General features: G+C 35.3%; 2 protein-coding genes across 3 annotated transcripts; one reads left to right on the top strand and one right to left on the bottom strand.

The window, feature by feature from the left end:
- Positions 1-1,410: 1,410 nt before the first annotated feature.
- On the bottom strand, positions 1,411-13,595 carry LOC102614192 (myosin-17-like). Of its 2 annotated transcripts, XM_015532072.3 has the most exons (39): positions 13,164-13,595; positions 12,077-12,205; positions 11,345-11,488; positions 11,077-11,222; positions 10,806-10,962; positions 10,601-10,659; positions 10,314-10,473; positions 10,030-10,179; positions 9,818-9,954; positions 9,596-9,742; positions 9,390-9,491; positions 9,144-9,201; positions 8,952-9,053; positions 8,729-8,766; positions 8,497-8,623; positions 8,225-8,395; positions 7,835-7,966; positions 7,606-7,715; positions 7,410-7,470; positions 6,999-7,176; positions 6,503-6,708; positions 6,185-6,304; positions 6,009-6,107; positions 5,689-5,910; positions 5,072-5,211; positions 4,754-4,871; positions 4,618-4,668; positions 4,450-4,530; positions 4,179-4,349; positions 3,890-4,045; positions 3,559-3,765; positions 3,255-3,392; positions 3,053-3,123; positions 2,863-2,962; positions 2,733-2,789; positions 2,582-2,638; positions 2,381-2,461; positions 1,987-2,069; positions 1,411-1,884 (listed from the first exon to the last, which is right to left on the bottom strand). In XM_015532072.3, exons 1-39 carry the CDS (start codon positions 13,164-13,166, stop codon positions 1,761-1,763), a joined length of 4,593 nt encoding a protein of 1,530 aa, XP_015387558.2. In that variant the 5' UTR covers positions 13,167-13,595; the 3' UTR covers positions 1,411-1,760. The 2 variants fall into 2 exon arrangements, with proteins under 2 accessions (XP_015387558.2, XP_052287517.1); XM_052431557.1 differs by lacking the exon at positions 13,164-13,595 and having other exon boundaries at positions 11,345-11,511.
- Positions 13,596-14,697: 1,102 nt separating this feature from the next.
- LOC102614479 (threonine synthase, chloroplastic-like) lies at positions 14,698-16,738 on the top strand. The gene has a single exon (XM_052445082.1). The coding sequence runs from the start codon at positions 14,860-14,862 to the stop codon at positions 16,438-16,440; it is 1,581 nt and encodes a 526-aa protein (XP_052301042.1). The 5' UTR covers positions 14,698-14,859; the 3' UTR covers positions 16,441-16,738.
- The last annotated feature ends 1,425 nt before the right edge of the window (positions 16,739-18,163 follow it).

The raw sequence follows: 18,163 nt of genomic DNA, 5'->3' as shown, positions 1-18,163 counted from the left end.
CCTCAATAATAATGACAATAATATTCATTAAAATAATAAAATTAATAAATAATAATAATAATGATGATGATAATATTAATAAAAATAATAAAAATTAAAAATAAATATAATATAATATAATAATAATAATGTCATTATTATTTTAATGTTATTTATTAACTTTATTATTTTATTAATATTAATATTGTTAAAATTTATTATTTCATTTATTATTATTTAAATGACATTATGAATAAAAATAATAAAATAAATTCAATTTAATTTAATAAAAATAACATTTAAATAATAGTAAATAGTAAATAAAATAAATAAATAAATTTTAATAAAATAATATTAAAATGATAATAACAACATTGTTATTATTATTATGATATTAATTAAAATAATAATAACAACAACTAAAATAATTAAAATAATTAAGTATATTTTAATAATAATAATGACGACATTATTGACAATACTAATAATAGATAATAATAATAAATTTAAAATAATATTAATGTGATTAATGGCAGTAATAATAACAATTAAATTAATAAATTAATAAAGTTTACTAATAATAATTTATTATAATTAATTTCATTATTATTATTATTATTAAATAATAAAGGACCTACTTGTAAATTATACAAACTTTTGGATATTTCATAAATTCCGTAGGAACCAAAATGCAAAAATGACCGGAGGTGATTGAGGGGAATTTGAAAATAATAAAAATGTAATGGGAACAAAATAAAAAATTTAGGGAATGAGAGATTGATTCGATTAATTTCTCATTCTCCATTTTCAAATTTAGGTTAGATCTACAATTCTGATTCCCACCTTTATTTTATAAATTAATCGCCGTCAATAATTTTAATTTTCAATTTTGATACCCTAATCCAAGAAATAAACACCACCTGAGACTTCAAATGAATATACCTATTTGTATTGGTTATAATTTGTATGAAAATTTAAAAGGAATAAAAATCGACGGCCTAACAAGTACAAATAGATTTACCAACCATAACTTGTTTCACTAAACATAAAAAAATTAGGGCCCAGACATAAGTATTTAAGAAAATATCATGGAGCTCCTCGACAAGAAAAAAGTATCGCAAAGCAAGTCAGTTAAAAATCAGACAACGATCCTTAGTACCTGAAAACATATCATATTGGTCCCCGGCCCATAGGAATCGGGAAGGAGGTGCGGAAACTGTTATTGTAACCTTAAAACAGCCCCAAATCGTCCATAAAAGAAATCTTATTAAAATTAGATGCCATCTAAAGTCATCTTCTCTTTTGGATTGTTTTTTCTCTTCCTAACATATTCATCTCCATTACCTTTTGATTGTTGACTATCAATGTTGACAATATATGGGATAAGTCATCAATATTTTAGCAATTGAAAGAACACAGAATACTTGAAGATACTTAAAAGCCGCTTGTGGTAACACCAAATTATACAGACTTTAATACAGTTTGTATTAGGCCTATAAAATGTGGCCACTGTTACAAATTACAATCAATTACTGATAACATATAATAGGAGAATCGAAATGGCCAAAAAAGAACCAGAAGCACAGCTCTCAAATATGAAATGCAAAAAGAATGAACCAACCTGGTGTTTGATCATGAGAAACTAATAATATATTACAAAATGAAATGTAGAAAGCTATATGTATATGCACAGGTTTTGCAGCACTTCATCTTCCAGGTTCAGAAAATCAGCAACAGGAAAGTTGACAAGAGTGCTGGCAAGGAAATATAATTGCTTGTTATCATTCTGATCGTTGTAATAAGAATGTAAAGCCTGAGTTCTCACGGATCAAGGGTGGAGGATCGATATCAGCTATCTCTATTTGCTGTATTGACTTGGAAATATCATCCACCGTGAATGGAATGCTGCATATGGGGGAAAAGAAAAGCACATTCTTGGTCTACAGCCATGGAAATGCATGAAATCCAGAATTCATATTAACGTATGTAATTGTTGGAAACCATTACCTTGAGTCGTCATCCAATAAAAACGAACTGCTGACAGCATTGTTTGACTCATCCATCATCATCACTCTCATACTTGAGATTACCTGCAGTTAAAGATTTATTGAAATTATTATAGATAAATCTGGTGGTGAACAAGAAAACAAATCCAAAATTAAAATTTGGTAAAGAAAAGATGATCGTTGTTTGACACATTATGGGAAAAGTTGGTTTAAAACAAACGGAAAAGTAGAAGAGTTATAATGAAGGGAGCTGTGGAGTAAAAGTGTTATCTCATATTCACACATAGAAGGTAAACCACGATAAGAAATATGGTTTTCAATCTGTTTAATGTTAGCAACAACCTTGAAACGGAAATGAAGATTGCACAACTGATAATCAGTAATTTACAACTTACCTCTGAAGATACACTGTGTGTACCATATTTGTCATCCCAGTACATTGTACTGATCCTGTACAATTGTTGTATGCTAAGAACCTGAAAACAGAATAATTGAAAGAGCGTAAGTAGATACAGACATACAGATAAAGGAGAGGTTTGGGGTATGAGATGTTGCAGTGGGATCGAATACGTATTCAAGCTAGTGAAGTTACTCACCGGGCAAAGATCATTTGTTATTTCTTTCAAGGTCTTCTTCGGCTTCTGATGAATGACCTGATCAGTCACAAAAATTTAAGGAACAGAGGTTCATAAGCAGCATCAGGGAAAATAAGAACACCGAAGTGAAAAAGCAAGCTTAGAAACAAACCAGAAAACCAACTGCTTGTCTAATATGCCTCAATTCATCCCAGGCTGAACCTGCAAACTGAAGGGGTCACAGGTGTCAGTATGAGATGGACAAAAACAAACAAAGATTACAAAAGATTAACTAACATTACCTCCTCAGTTGAATCATGGCACCACTGTTCCAGTTCTGCCAGCCCAGCTTTCACAAACTCTCCATTGCTAAATGAGCAACATTCACGTCGCAAAAGAAGACTGCAGATCAAAATTTCAAAGGGATTCAATATTCTATAATATTGTATCAAGGCAAAAACGATTGAGATACTGGATTTTCCATGCATTTACCTATTAAACAATTGAACGTTGATAAATGAGAATATCTGTGTGAAAACCTTGCGAATTAAGAATGAAGGAACCTGCACAATCATAAGTAGAAGAGAATGATAATAGACTAATATAATAAAGAGGAAAGTGAAAATATAATAATAATAACAACAATAATAATAATAATAATCACAGTGGCACTGTTGTTGACCCTTATACTCACATAGTTGGCTCTCATTATCTTCAAGTAGTTATTTAAGCTTTTCACAATGCTTTGCCAATGAGCAATCAGAGCTTGCTGAGCTACAGCATTGGCTTGAGAACGCCCCTTTATTAAACTAGCCCGCGACGTCCGAGGCGCCTGCATTGTAATGTATGACCCAAGAATACAGGGTGCATTGCATTAGGTTCCCAGATGAGAGGAAAGAAGCGCATGTGCACAATTGAATCAAATGGGAAATTGCTCTTATCCAGCAACACAGAATTAATTTCTGATCATCAATATAGGACAAAGGCATATCAGATACCTGGATACACAATCCAAGCAATGGGGAGATTTCTTTTTTCAAATTATCTCTAATCATTCCATATATCTTCTCGAGGAAGGCGGTGAGTTGCTGTTTAAAAAGCAGAGCCGGATACTTCGCTTCAACTTGTCGCAAGTCATCTAGTCCACTAAGTATCCGACTATTAAGGAACGGGATCCCAGCACTCTGCGGAGAAGCTCGAAGACCCTGAAATTTTAATCAGAAATAAATAAATATGCAAAATAAGAGAATACAATGAATTGCCGAGCCACACTACATGCAACAACAGAGCAACCTCAAACTGAAAAATAAAATAAAATAAATCTCTTACTTGAGACATTCTTCCGAGCAAAGAACTTGAAGTTGATCTGCGTCGTTGTGGAGTTAAGCTTGCTGCCCCACTTGCTTTCAGTGTACGCTGAAGTAGCAACAGCAGCGTCGAGGCATTCGATAACCAATAGGACAATCTGTCATTGTTGTCATGGACCTTGGGTAGGAAATAACTTTGAACATCAATATATGGCATACAAATTCACAATAAATTTAAAACAGTATCGTCCACTTCATTTTCCAAAGAAAAGAATTAAATTTAGCAAAACAGAGTTCATTTTAGAGGTTACCTCTATTGCTCCACTTATTGTTTGAATAATACGGTCAAAAATACTTGTCCTTTCAACCTCAAATGACCTCCAATGAAGAAGGCATTTGTATATTAGACAAGCAGCAACAGGTTTTCCTCCAGAGAATCCTAGATCTTGTGAAATACATTTAATTAGAAGGTCCTGGTTCTCCTGCGCCGGGGAAGAATATCGGGATTTAAGACAAAAGAAAACACATCTTGGAAGCATAAACTAGCAAAGAAAATATACACATTAATAAACAAGTGCACACCTGCTGCTTCTCATTAAGAGTTTTCTGGGGCCTGTGCTCGGGTTCAACATCCCGTACACCGGGTACAGTGAGTACAGAATCCTAATACATCCAGAAAATATAGGTAGAAGATTCAGTATTTTATCATTTGGAAGTAGCAAATTACCAGTGGCAACATGTAGCTCTTACATGCACTTTCTTCATTTCTCCATTTAGAATATTTCCATTCACTGGAGTCCTCTGGAATGCAAAGAGAAACCTCAGCATTTATTTTCATTAACAGTCTTGTGCAAATCCAATGACCAGCAGAAAATAAATTTTATACCTGAATAATTGTGGTTTTTGGCCGTGCAGCTAAAGCTTTAGCAGTAGGTGAAATAGCAAGCGCTTGTTGGCGGAGCACCTGATTCTCTGATTCCAAATTAGAAACCTTCTCTGCTAGCCTGAGACAGATAAAGAAAACAATTAACACCAGATTTGACATTTTTCACCAGCAAAGCCCAGGTTTGACATGTGAAACTTGCTATTCAAACACAAAACATCGACACAAAGATGACAATAAGAGAGGTGTGGAGACAATCGAGATGACTACTGTAAATGTAATGTGGTACTAGCTTAAGGAGATATGAAATTTATGTCAAACCTCTGAACAGAATCCTGAAGCTCATCAACTCTTTTCTCTGCATCTTTGAGCTTCTTGGTCAGTTCCCCATTTTTAGCCTCAGAAACTGTAAAGGCTTGTTTTGCCTCATCTGCAGTTTGTGTTTGTGATTGCAACAAACCCTGTACACGTAAAAGATATTCAAGGTTATTTACTACACTCCCAGCTGCATCTGCAACAAGATTCCCTTAAGCCAGCTAAACCCACTCCAGCTTATTTCACATGTTACTTCTGTGTGAATAAATTTTCCTTACTTAAAACCCTTATGCGCAAGTGTAAATCTAGGTTTTTGAAACTTTAATAACATCTGTAGAGCCAAATCACTAGTACTTAAATGTGATCTCTGTGCCAAGAGGTGAATTCAGTACCTGTGGTAACAATACTCATATAATGTACTTGCATTGTTTTTAAAAAGCATCAGTTTATGGAAAAAGAAAAAAATTAGTATGAGCAGGCCTATATTATCCGTTATTAGTGGACCTCGGAATGATTCTCCTGCAGTTTATGTGAGCTATGGTTCTCATTGATGCCTCATGACAACAGAGCATTAAGGCAGAACCAAATTGCTGTTTCATCATCGTACAACTTAGTAGGCTCACCTTCAAGTTTTCAACTTCAGCTGTTAAAGAATTAATCTTTTCAGTATCTTGAATTATGACAGGAGTTTCTTTAATGACTGGAGGAGCTTCCTTAATGGCTTTTTGAGCCGCCTCTCGTTCTTTGATAACCAGAGAGTTAGCATCGTCCACTCTTAATTGCATTGCATGCAATGCTTCCTGCAACTTAGCAATTTCTTGGGACTTTGCCTCCTCAAGATCAGTCTGGGTTTCAGAATAAATTAAAATGAAGTTAAAATACAGCCCCATGAGCATGATGCAAAGAATATAGACTTTGGGAGTTTAAGATGCAATTACACTACCCGTAATCGTTTTTCAATTTGCAAACGCCATGTAAGTTCCTCCACACGCTTTTCAAGCTTATTCTTTGCTTCCTGAAGAGCTCCTGTTTCTCTTGCAGCCTAAGTAAATGAAAAGTAAGCACTTGCTCTTACTTTAAAACAAATAAATGCAAAATTAATAAGCATTAAAATCCAACCATTTTAAGCTTTCTGAGCTCTCTTCTTGCAACTCTGCACCTCCAGCCACACTGGGAAACTATAATTGCCCTTTGAAGTTTCTTATAATAAGAATAGGCTTGGTGGCAGCGCCATTGAGCCTGCAAATGAAAGGTAGATAAAAATTAAGGATTTAGTAATTGTTCTGTAACAACTAGAAATGAAGACTTAAATCTTATTTGAGAAACAGAAGCCTCAATTGTAAAATGCAATCTGTAAGATGAGTTGTACATTACGCTTCCCCTGCACTCTAACATAAATAAAGAACAAATACTCAAGTAACAGAACAATGATGTTACCTGGGCGATGATGGCAGCTTTGGTTCGCTTCCTTAACCTAAATTCATTTCGTGCAACCATTGCTCTTAAGCCAGTCTGCAATATCATGGCAGATGACCTAACTGTTAAATAGGATCTCTGGGCTACGTATGCCCGGAAATTCGTCTGGATCTTCAGAGCTGCAGCTTCTCGTCTCAACTGTTCATACAGTTTGCGAGCCATTTCACCTGCAAAAGATGAAAATGTTGCACATCAAACTCTTTATGACCACCATGCAGTCAATGGACTTATCATATCACCAAGGAAGTACACTGTTGTTAGTCAGCAACATCGACAAATTCTTGTGTTAGGGAACTTGAAGTACAAAAATAAGATTTGTGCAGCTTCAACTCATTTGGGAAATAACAAATTCAATTGACACGGATAAAGCACATGTACAATAATAAGTTTAGATAGGTAGTTGGAACCCAATACCAAATTGAAGCAGGTATATTTAACAGAATCCAAAAGAATATACCTCGCAGAAAAGATTGCAATATGACAGCTGCATTTCGTAATAAAATAAACTCTTTACGAGCAATGTAAGTGCGGGTCTGCCGTTGAATTTTTCGGGCTGCATTTCCCAGTACCTCAGCCCTTCTAGCATCCAACTCAGCCATCTGACCAGCTCTCAGGAAAACCTTTGTCTTACCTATCTGCCACACATGCATGCATCAACAACAAACTTTGTCACATATGAGTATACACGTGAAAAAGAGAAAGAAGTTTCCACGGTGAATACATGAAGAGAGAAATCTAGAAACACAATAAGAGATATTGTATTAAAAAAATAAAAAAGTAACACCCACTATTGAACAGAAATATTAAGTGAAACCAATTAAGTTGCAGAACGAGGAATGATGAAGAGAATAAAGGAAATGCAGATCACCTGATATCCTTTCAGTCCCTTTTTATCAAGAATCATTTGACAGGCAACCTGATCATCGTAGCTGTGAAGAAGAGGGCAAGTGCATGAACTTCTATGTGATATCAAACAATTTCAACAATGGACATCACACAATTTCTTTAACAACTACTAACATAGAAATCAGCAGATATTACGAACGAATGGTAACAGGACTTACTTTCCTTCCAAAACTTCAGGAGCAAGTATACCAAAACGATTAACAAATTCATAAAAGGTACGTCTAGTTGGATAACCCGCACAGCTGATCCTAATTGCCTCAAGAACACCCTGAAGGTGCAAGAGAAAACTAGTTACTTGGGCCAAAAAATAAATAATTAAATAAATAAACAAGCAATCTAAGCCTTTATTGAAGACTTGATGGATGATTATGAAGCATATGAACTTACACCACAGCGTAACTGTTGGATAACATTGAAATTTTCAAAAATAGAAGGCTTTAGGACATTATTTGGCTTCACACATCTGATGTAGTGAGGTGCTGTTGCATTCAAGGTCTCCATCAGAGATTGAAGTTGTAACTGAAATGTAGATAAAGGTGATTAATCAAATTATCAATAAGCAAATGGACATTTGACAACCAACAAGGTGAACTGAAAAAAAAAAAACCATGCCATGAGCAATATACGAGCAAGCCTGTCATTTGAAGGTTTGGACTAGTAACAGGGAGGCTCAAATATTGAACCCCAGCAAAACAAGTTGCTAATTGAATTCCATGCCAGTGCATAATACATTGATCAAACCAAGGGAATTTAAAAAGGAGAATAAACACAGTTTACCTTAAAACGAGAACCAATGGAGGAAAATTTAGATGATTTTGATGATTCCTCTGGTAGTGGAGGAAACAGACCGGCCACAAAGGAGCATTTGGCAGCAGTCAACAAAGCTTGGTGTTCAGCCACCACATAATCCTTGTTTTTGTCCAGAAAGTGGTTGGCTTGATAAGTCACCTTCAACGTATGGAAAGATATCAGAAGCTAATGACAATGCAATGAACTATCCCGGCTTAACTGAAACAAAGGCTTATGTATCAATCATGTGATATCCTTACCTCCCCTGCATAGTGTAATATAGTAAAATCAGTACGGGAGAGCTTTGGTTTTGAAAAACGATATTTTTTTGCAAATGTCTGGTACAACTTCTGTGAAAATGTTTCATGTGTAGACTTTGGAAACATGCTGCATTAAACAACCAGGAAAATAACTTCACCAGTTTAAGAAAGGAATAGCCTCCAATCTCCATAACTGAAAACAAAGAGAAGAAAAATAACCAAAGCAGCATACCAGGCTTCATCTAAGAGTGCAATTATTCCTCCCGGTTTCTGTCAAAAATATGCAACACAATTGATCACATCAGATCTCCAATGATAATGACATAAAAATCTGATGGTTTATGAAACCAGAACATAAGTGTAAAACAGCAGATGTATAAAGTCCTTGAAGGCAGCCAAAAACGAAAGGAAACACCAAATCCTAAGTTAAAAGGCAGTACACGGAAAATTAAAACCTTTTCAATTAGATCCAAGACATCTTGGTTATCAATAAATTCTATGTAGCTCCAGTTTATCTCTTCTCTAGTATATTCTTCCTGCTCCATTTTAAACACATGCTGCAAACATATGATCACAAATACAAAAATCAGTCTTATGAATCTCAAACAACTAGCCTCTTGCACTGATTAAAAGACTAAATAAAGAACCTGATTGAAATGCTGTTGCAACTTTTCATTAGTGAAGTTGATGCAGAATTGCTCAAAGCTGTCAAAAAAGCACAAAACCAATCGATCATTTCTTTTCTTTTTAAAAAGAATTTTCCCCTTGTTATTCTCTATCTCACTGCCAAGCATCTTCCTTCTCCCTCTCTCTTCATGCCATTATACACCCAAAGAAACAAAAATTTCTTCCTCCAAGTGTACAATAAGCATGTCAAAATAATGGTGGCTTACCTATTGCACTGAAAACTTTCAAACCCATAAATATCAAGAACTCCAATTATTGACTTTGAATCTGGATCTTGTCCAATTGAAATGTTAATCTTTTCCACAATCCTGTACACAGTAATATAAATAACATTATAAAATTAAGCGAAACACTTTTCAATCCATGTAATTGGAAAAAAAGGGAAAAAAATATAATTTACTGAGCTCATTACCAGTCAAATAAACGAGAATATATCGTTTTGGCTAATGCATCCCTGCTGGCAACTGCATTAACAGGGTCAAGAGTTCTTGTAATAACTTCCTCGGGTGTAACCATTACACGTTTAATTAGCGCATCTTCTAAGCTCTGAGCATCACACCTATACATAGCCTTTATTAGCAAACACGGTTTTAGATATCAAGATCAGTATTCCATAAAAGTAGAAGCAAAAAACCTAAGAAGTTCTGCAGTCATATTAAGATGGAATCGAGACTTTTCGTCCTTAATGACTGAAGAATCTATCTCCTTTCCCTTGGCAAAATCAATATTACCGAGATGAAGAATTGCTGCTACAACCCTGAAAATTGCCTCCTGAAAAAACAAAAATTAAAATATCAGAATTTAGTTGAACAAAAAGTACAATCTTGAACCTTAAGAAAGAGATACCTGCTCTTGATCACTGATTCCAACTATATCCATAGCCCTTCTGGTAGCAAGATACTCATGAGCATCACTTACACCATCCAGCTCATAGCAATTTGATTGATTTAAATAATGAAAAGACTTTGGGCTACCCAATTTGTATTTAGCAATATCCTGCAAAACAGTAGAAGAAATATCTTTGAAACTACATTCATTTAAACAAAAAGCCACTAAATATTTTTGAAACTACATTAATTTAAATAAAAAACCACTAACAGCATAACAGAAATAGCAAGTAGAAAAAATACCTCATGTGGTGCTGCACAAAGAAGGTAAAAGCAATGGTAATTTCTCTCGGGATCAGAAATTTGGCAAACACGGGACCGTTCAAGGAGATAAGTTCTAATAGCTGCTCCAGATATTCTCCCATTCTTGTCAAATTGGATCTCAACAAATTTACCAAAACGACTAAGGTGTAGTGTCATGAAGAATATAAAGACAGATCAGTAAGAAACTCGATAACCAAGATACAAATGAAAACAAGCACGATAGAGCAATGATTGAGGATGTACTTCAATGAACAACTAATGCACACCTTGAGTTGTTGTTCCTCACTGTTTTAGCATTGCCAAACGCTTCAAGAACTGGGTTCGACTGTTATTTTCAACAACAAAAAGAATACAACAATATGGAATATAATATATCCCTTTCTTCTCAAAATATGACATAAGACTCTTAATCTTACAATGGAACTTTTGGATTTTAGAAATTCAATACATGCAACAATAAATTCATCTAACCTCCAGAACTTGTTGTTCTACTGTTCTTCCTTCTACTCCAGATCGCCCACCCAAGTACGCAAGATATCTCATGAGCATCTTTGTTGTCTCAGTTTTACCTGCTCCACTTTCTCCACTAACCAGAATAGAGTTGCTTTTGCCTTCATTAATCATTGCCCTGTTTTCTTATGCCATTGAGCATCAGTAATGAAAACAATCCAGTATAACATAATGCAAGTGTATTTATTTCCAATTGCAAAATGTAGCATCCAAGACATGGATCTGAAATCACCTGTATGCAGCATCTCCGACAGCAAAAACATGAGGACTAAGCTCCCCAAATGCAGCTCCCTTATATTGTTCCATCATATGTGTGTCATACAGATGAGGCAATCTTTGAAACGGGTTGACCGCAATCAGGATATTGCCCGTGTACGTCTAAGAAGGTAAAATGTGATTATGAGCATCGTATGAATATGTGAAAGCCCTTACATAAATAGAAGTTGCTTCCAAATATTTGAATGACATAAAAAGTAACATGCAAAAGCAAAATAGCTCACATAGATTTCATTAAGTTCATATCTAGTAGCAAGGTTCTGTAGAACTCCAGGTTCATGCAAATAAGAAAGCTTTGTCATATCATCCACACCTCCAGCAGGAGCTTCAGTGTCCTCTGGAAACACCTTGGATATGCTTGTGACAACCTGCACAAAAGCCATCCAGGTAACTAAAACCACATCATCATTCGCAATGGTTTAAAGAAAAATATTTAGAAATCAATATTTAACCTGTCCTTAAACTGTCCCTAGCAGCGCTAACAAAGCAGTAAGATTTCTATGTTTTTCTTAGGAAAAAAAATTAGAAATCAATTTTCATTTCTCATAAATTTATTTTCAACAAACTATGAGGGGAAAAAAGAGCTATAAATATCAACTCTTAGAAGTTATATCTAGAGTTGAGAAAGAAAACTTGCTTGAATTGTCCTTTTACCACTTTCTTTCTTTCCTTAAATGAAAATTTTCAAACAGAGTTAATATTTATATCAGGACTTTCTTCCAGGACATAATATTCTCACTTTCAGACCCACAAGTTAAAGGCTAAATATTTGAATTTGTACCTCAAAATAGTCTATGTTCTTTGTAGCATTCCTCAATAGAATACTAAAATTACACTTTTATAATCTCAAGTCTTTAATCCATCATGGATGTTCGGCACAGGTATTTCAATTGAGACAAGTAGTTAATTATGAGTACAAATATAAGTCAAACTCATAATTAATGCAAAGCACTTACTTTCTTTCCATTTGTGCAATTAACATGAACCTCCTGACCATTAATCCGCATAACTTCTCCATTAATCCACGCCAAAACAGGATCTTCAACCCATACATGGGAACCTACAATTATATTATCTGGCGCCGCCTGGAAACAGAATATTCCATAAGCAAAATTAAACCGCAACATACTCTTTTATGAAGTCGAGTATGGCATAAAAGAGGAATTGAACATTGAAAATTTCTATTCCCAAGAAGGCATAGAATTTTCAAATTTCAGATCAAAAGCAAAGTAGAAACTCAGAGGTACTGAAACTTATAAGCAAGGAATTGAGAGTCAAAATAGACAAGATCATAAGCAAGTATAATCTGTACAGTAATAATTAAAGCAAGTACATGTGTACTCTGCAATTATGAAAATTGTGACGAGCAAGCAGTCTCATTATTAATGATACACTAGATCATAATTAATCATGACAGCAATAACACATGTACTCTGCATTTATTTAAATTAGATAAGAGCAATTAGTAACATTCATATCTTACTTCACTGGCATAAATTCAAAAACAGAGTTTCAAAGTAGCAGACAAAAGGGTGTACCGCCACTTCCAAGTTCCAGGAAGGAAACGAAATTTTGATATTGCCAGTAACCTCCAGAACTAAAGCCCAATATAGCGTCAAACAAGTTCAACCAAATTAATATAATTTCTATTCCAACTGCACCACTCAGCACAACATTAATTACCCTTCATTTCAATCTTTCTAGTCTCTATTTCATTCAATTCCTATTACAGCCACCAATAAATTTAGAAGCAAACTGGATATCACTAACAGAATATGTTCCATCATTCTCTCAGTGAAAAAATTTTGAACAAAAAAAAAAAAATAGCAGCACAAATCCGGTTCCTAGAAACTAAAACAATCCAAGACTCAAACTTCAAACAACTCACAACAAAGCTAACAGCAGCTAAGCAAAACGGAACTCGATTTTTAAAAAAATGCGGAGACTTTTCAACACAAGCATCAACAATAACTACATGCAAACATAAACACATACCAAAACAGCTAAAAAAACAATATGCTAATCTTAGTTACTAAAATTTACCATTCGATAACACCAAAGAAGATCTTGATAATCTTCTTCAGCTCATCCAATATGACCCCAGATTCCAGAATCTACACAGCTTTCAAATTCCTTCCCTCCCGTTTAAACTTTGCTCTTTGGACACCTCTCTCACCAAAAAGTTTGAATTTTTATCCACACTTTTGCCTATTTTGTCCCTCTATAGTTGTGTCCTGTTCCAGTGTTCTGTGTTTTCTATGTTTTCAAATATTTCGAGTTTTTGAGTTCCTTGTTGCCTTTCTCTCCCTCTCCCCCCAAATTTTTGAGGTTTTTGTTGTTTGTACGCTTGAGGTCAGCTTAGCTAAGGATGGCAAAAGTGGGACCCACAAAAGCAGAAGCAGAAATAGCTGAAGAGCTTGAAAGTGCTTCTCTCTCTTCTTCAAAATGACTGCAACACACAAAATGAAAATTGACTGAAGGAAGAAAGAAACGTAATTAATTAATTAATTATTAACTAATTAAGCAAAAGGATTAAATATACCATTATCTGTATAATTACACAACTACCCTCTTGTTTTGGGACAGGGAAAAACATTTTTCATTTGGATTTGTTGGATTGGGATTTGGGATTGGTGGGAAAAATCAAATTATTGATTTTGGAGGCAAGAATAGAGTTAAGAGTTTAATTTATATGTTTCATTCTTTATTTATTTTCATGCTAACACTAGTAGTTACAGTCTTACAGATAAGTCAAAATAAATCTAAAATGATAATATGATTGGATTTCAAGTGTAATCGTTTAAAAAAAATAAAATTTATAAATATATAAAAATTTTAAATTTTGATGGATATTTGAAATCACCATCCATTGAAAGCCTAACATCAAATTCTTAGTATCAAATATCAGAAGATCCGACAAGCCTAAAAGGATAGTTTATTAAAATTTATAATAACAAAAGATAAATAATTGTCCTTTAACTAAGTCGATTTTAATTTAATTAATTTTTTACCGAAGAAATTAGAAAAGGTTTGAATAATGCAAATTTAGATTGCATGCGAATGATCAATGTAGTAGCAGACGTAGTTTCATGCACATTTTAAATAACGATAAATAATAGTATTAATATTAATAATTATATTATTGATATTTGTATAATCCGGTCTGGCAGTCCGGTAATTATAAGTTCACTCGGAGGTTATTTATGGGATTGTCGTTAAAAAGAAAAAGAAAAAAAAATAACTTACACGACAAGACAAATGGAAATCCGCACATCTTTGCTGGTTTTGCAAAAATTCAGACTTTAATTTGAAGATATTTTAATATAAAAATTTATGAGGAGCCCAAAATAAATGGGAATATTGCAATTGGACAATAACATTTTCTCAAGTGTCTGCGGTGTTGGCAGCACGTCTGTTTTGCTCAATTGAGACGCAAAATGTTGAAAATGACCAAATCACCCACAACTGAAGCCCACTATGGATCCATTTGCCACAGGCCCAGTTTCTTAATCCACGAGCTAAAATAAATAAATAAGGCCTTTCATTTCATCAACTTTCGCGTGCGCGGATTGTTTTTAAATAATTTATTGAGTCGGAAGAAACTTCGAAACACTAGATCTCGCGTCTAGTTGCATGTACAGTTGCAAGTCATCACATACAACTCTCTCTTAGGCTCAGTAAAGTCACAGCACAAACCTAAACCAGTCAGCATTAAAACCCGTTTCCTCTCAAGTCAACAATGGCCGCCTCTGCTGCTCTCTTTCACCAACCGCACTGCCACAACCATTGCTTCACCTCCAAAACATCACAACCCAGCCTTCTCAAAAAGCCGATCTCCTCTAACTATCCCATCATCAGAGCTTCTTCTGACAACAACCCATCTCAACCGAAACACACAAACAGAGGTGGCGGCGGCAGTGGCATCAACATAAGGGACGAGGCACGTCGCCGGAATGTTATCTACACCCACAAGTTTTCTGCAAAGTACGTGCCATTCAATGCGGGGCCGTCTTGTACTGAGTCGTATTCTCTCGACGAGGTCGTGTACAGGTCCCAGTCTGGGGGACTTCTCGACGTGCAGCACGACATGGGCGCTTTGAAGCACTACGACGGCTCTTACTGGAAGGCGCTGTTCGATTCACGAGTCGGCAAAAGGACGTGGCCGTACGGATCAGGGGTTTGGTCAAAGAAAGAGTGGGTGCTGCCCGAGATTGATAGTGATGATATCGTGAGCGCTTTCGAAGGGAACTCGAATCTGTTCTGGGCTGAAAGATTTGGCAAAGAGTTTTTGCAAATGAATGATTTGTGGGTTAAGCACTGTGGGATTAGTCATACAGGAAGTTTTAAGGATCTGGGTATGACTGTTTTGGTGAGTCAAGTGAATAGGTTAAAGAAAATGAACAAACCGGTTATTGGGGTTGGCTGTGCTTCAACTGGCGATACCTCAGCTGCTCTGTCAGCTTATTGTGCCTCTGCTGGCGTTCCTTCTATTGTGTTTTTGCCCGCTAATAAGATTTCAATTGCCCAGTTAGTGCAGCCTATTGCAAATGGTGCTTTTGTTTTGAGTCTTGATACTGATTTTGATGGCTGCATGCAGTTGATAAGGGAAGTTACTTCTGAGTTGCCTATTTATTTAGCTAATTCTTTGAATAGTTTGAGGTTAGAGGGACAAAAGACTGCTGCTATTGAGATATTGCAGCAGTTTGATTGGGAAGTTCCCGATTGGGTGATAGTTCCTGGTGGTAATTTGGGAAATATATATGCTTTTTATAAAGGGTTTCAAATGTGCAAAGAGTTAGGGCTTGTTGATAGGATTCCTCGGCTTGTATGTGCACAAGCTGCAAATGCAAACCCACTTTACTTGTATTATAAGTCAGGGTGGAAAGATTTTAAGCCTGTCAGGGCAAATACTACTTTTGCATCTGCTATTCAGATTGGTGATCCTGTTTCTATTGACAGAGCTGTTTATGCCTTGAAAAATTGTGATGGTATTGTTGAGGAAGCTACCGAGGAGGAATTGATGGATGTTTCTGCGCAAGCGGATTCTACTGGCATGTTTGTTTGTCCTCATACTGGGGTGGCATTGTCTGCATTGATTAAGCTTCGATGTAAAGGGGTTATTGGAAAGACTGATAAGACGGTAGTGGTGAGTACCGCTCATGGGTTGAAATTTACTCAGAGTAAGATTGATTATCACTCACAGAATATCAAGGACATGGCTTGCCGGTTGGCTAATCCTCCAGTGAGTGTGAAGGCGGATTTTGGGTCAGTTATGGATGTTTTGAAGAAGTACTTGTTGAGTAAAGAACCAAAGTATTAGGCTTCTATGACGAGCAGAGGAAAGTTTTGCGCAGCGGCTTCATCTTTCCCTAGCTAAGCAGTCAGCACTTTCTTATTGGAGGCATCTTGTAGGATTTACAATTGTGTCATCATGTTGTTTTTGCTACAGAAACCATCTGTAAGGCAGGACTGGCAGTTTTGGTCAAGCTAGGCACAAGTGTAATGATCATTTGGGTTCAATGGCATTCTTATTAGTATATTTTTTTTTTTTTTTGGTTGAGGTGTCTACTTATTGGGAACTTCTATATTATAATGCCATCTTATTCTTGATCTGTCAAGTTTTCTGTTGGTTAGCAGGAGAAATTATTTAATTTCTGTCATTTGAATTCAAAGAAATTTGTGTCCATGAGCTTTCAATTTGAAGTATTTACTAGCATTATACAAAGCTTGCTATAGTGTGTACGCGGGGATCACTTTCATAAGACTCTAATATTCAATGTAAAAAGTTTGCTATGGTCTGTAAGTAGGGATCAGTTTCGTAAGACTGCAATCTTTGGGGTAAACTTTTATTTGAAATTACAAAATAAGTTTGTCATGCAATTTGTCAGGACTTTGCTGTTGAAATGATTTTGCATTTTGCTCATAAGGAAGTACTCTATAGCATTTGTTTTGCCGTTGTTAGGCACAAATAAGAAATTTAGCATGCAACGTGTAACTATTCATCTGACTGGCAAGCCTTTTGATCAACCATTCATATTTTTTTTAGCTCATAGGTTCAAAAAAGACAATGGAATGATTTTTATGGTGAACAAGAGAATAAGATGATTGTGATGCGGCTTATGACTTAGTGGTGAAAGAGAACATTTCAATATATGATATTCCAGGATTTGATTTAGACTGCATGGTTCCTTCGGTAGCTAGTGATGCAGTCGCTTGTTTTGGTTGCAGAGATGCTCTGTTAACCTGAGGAAAAGGATCTGCAGCTCTAGAGGCTTGGTAATGTTGCATGTTATCTAATTCCTTGTGTTAAAAAATCATTGCTAATATGCATAGCAAGTTACTGAAAAATTAGTTGGTGAGCTGATCTGTTCCTTTCCTTGAAAGGCAGCATGTTCAATTTGTGAACTAGGAAGGCCCCAAAAAGGGTTTCTTATGGTTGAACTTATTTTGGTTCTTAGACACTTCTAACGGAGGAGATTTGGGCGGTGATTTTAAACACTCTGATGAGGGCTCGGTGCTTGTAGCTTAAACTTTTGGCAAAATTTCCTGTTGTTGACTTGTTGTGCTCTATCGTAAGATTAGAAGACTATGAAATCTGATGCACAACTGACTTCCAAAGAAATCTTGATTAGACAATAATAGGCTCAAACTCTCAAAATGATGTGGCTATCATGCAGAAAAATGAAGTAACAAGACATTGGTCAATTCCAGTCCTGTTTTGAGACATATGTTCATCACCAAGCTGCTGCAGTTGATTTGCTGGCTTGTCTTTGTTATTATGTGAATGAAACAGTCGTCATGGAATCATGATGCCCCTCGAATTATTATTTAGTAGTATGAGACTTGTCGCAGGAGATTCCTGGTGCTGTAACATTACTACTGATTTTTATGAATAAACTTGCTCACTTACCCTGAAAAAGAAAAGCCAACAAAATGATAAACATGGTCGGCTTATAATTGTTATTTAATCTCATAATTTTTTTTAGAGTTTTTTTTAAGATTAATAAATTATTTTACCTCTACTAATAATGTTCAAATTTTAA

Source organism: Citrus sinensis, chromosome 7 (genome assembly GCF_022201045.2).
Source record: "Citrus sinensis cultivar Valencia sweet orange chromosome 7, DVS_A1.0, whole genome shotgun sequence".
Classification (NCBI taxonomy): Eukaryota; Viridiplantae; Streptophyta; class Magnoliopsida; order Sapindales; family Rutaceae; genus Citrus; species Citrus sinensis.
Note: the sequence above shows the minus strand (reverse complement) of the source record. Positions and strands in the feature narration are given on the sequence as shown.

Coding starts and splice junctions, on each gene's coding strand:
- LOC102614192 (XM_015532072.3), bottom strand. Junction 5,212..5,688: donor CTGAAGTTGAAAACTTGAAG/GTGAGCCTACTA, acceptor TTACGTGTACAG/GGTTTGTTGCAATCACAAAC. Junction 4,531..4,617: donor GAGAAATGAAGAAAGTGCAT/GTAAGAGCTACA, acceptor TGGATGTATTAG/GATTCTGTACTCACTGTACC.
- LOC102614479 (XM_052445082.1), top strand. CDS start 14,860: ATGGCCGCCTCTGCTGCTCTCTTTCACCAACCGCACTGCCACAACCAT.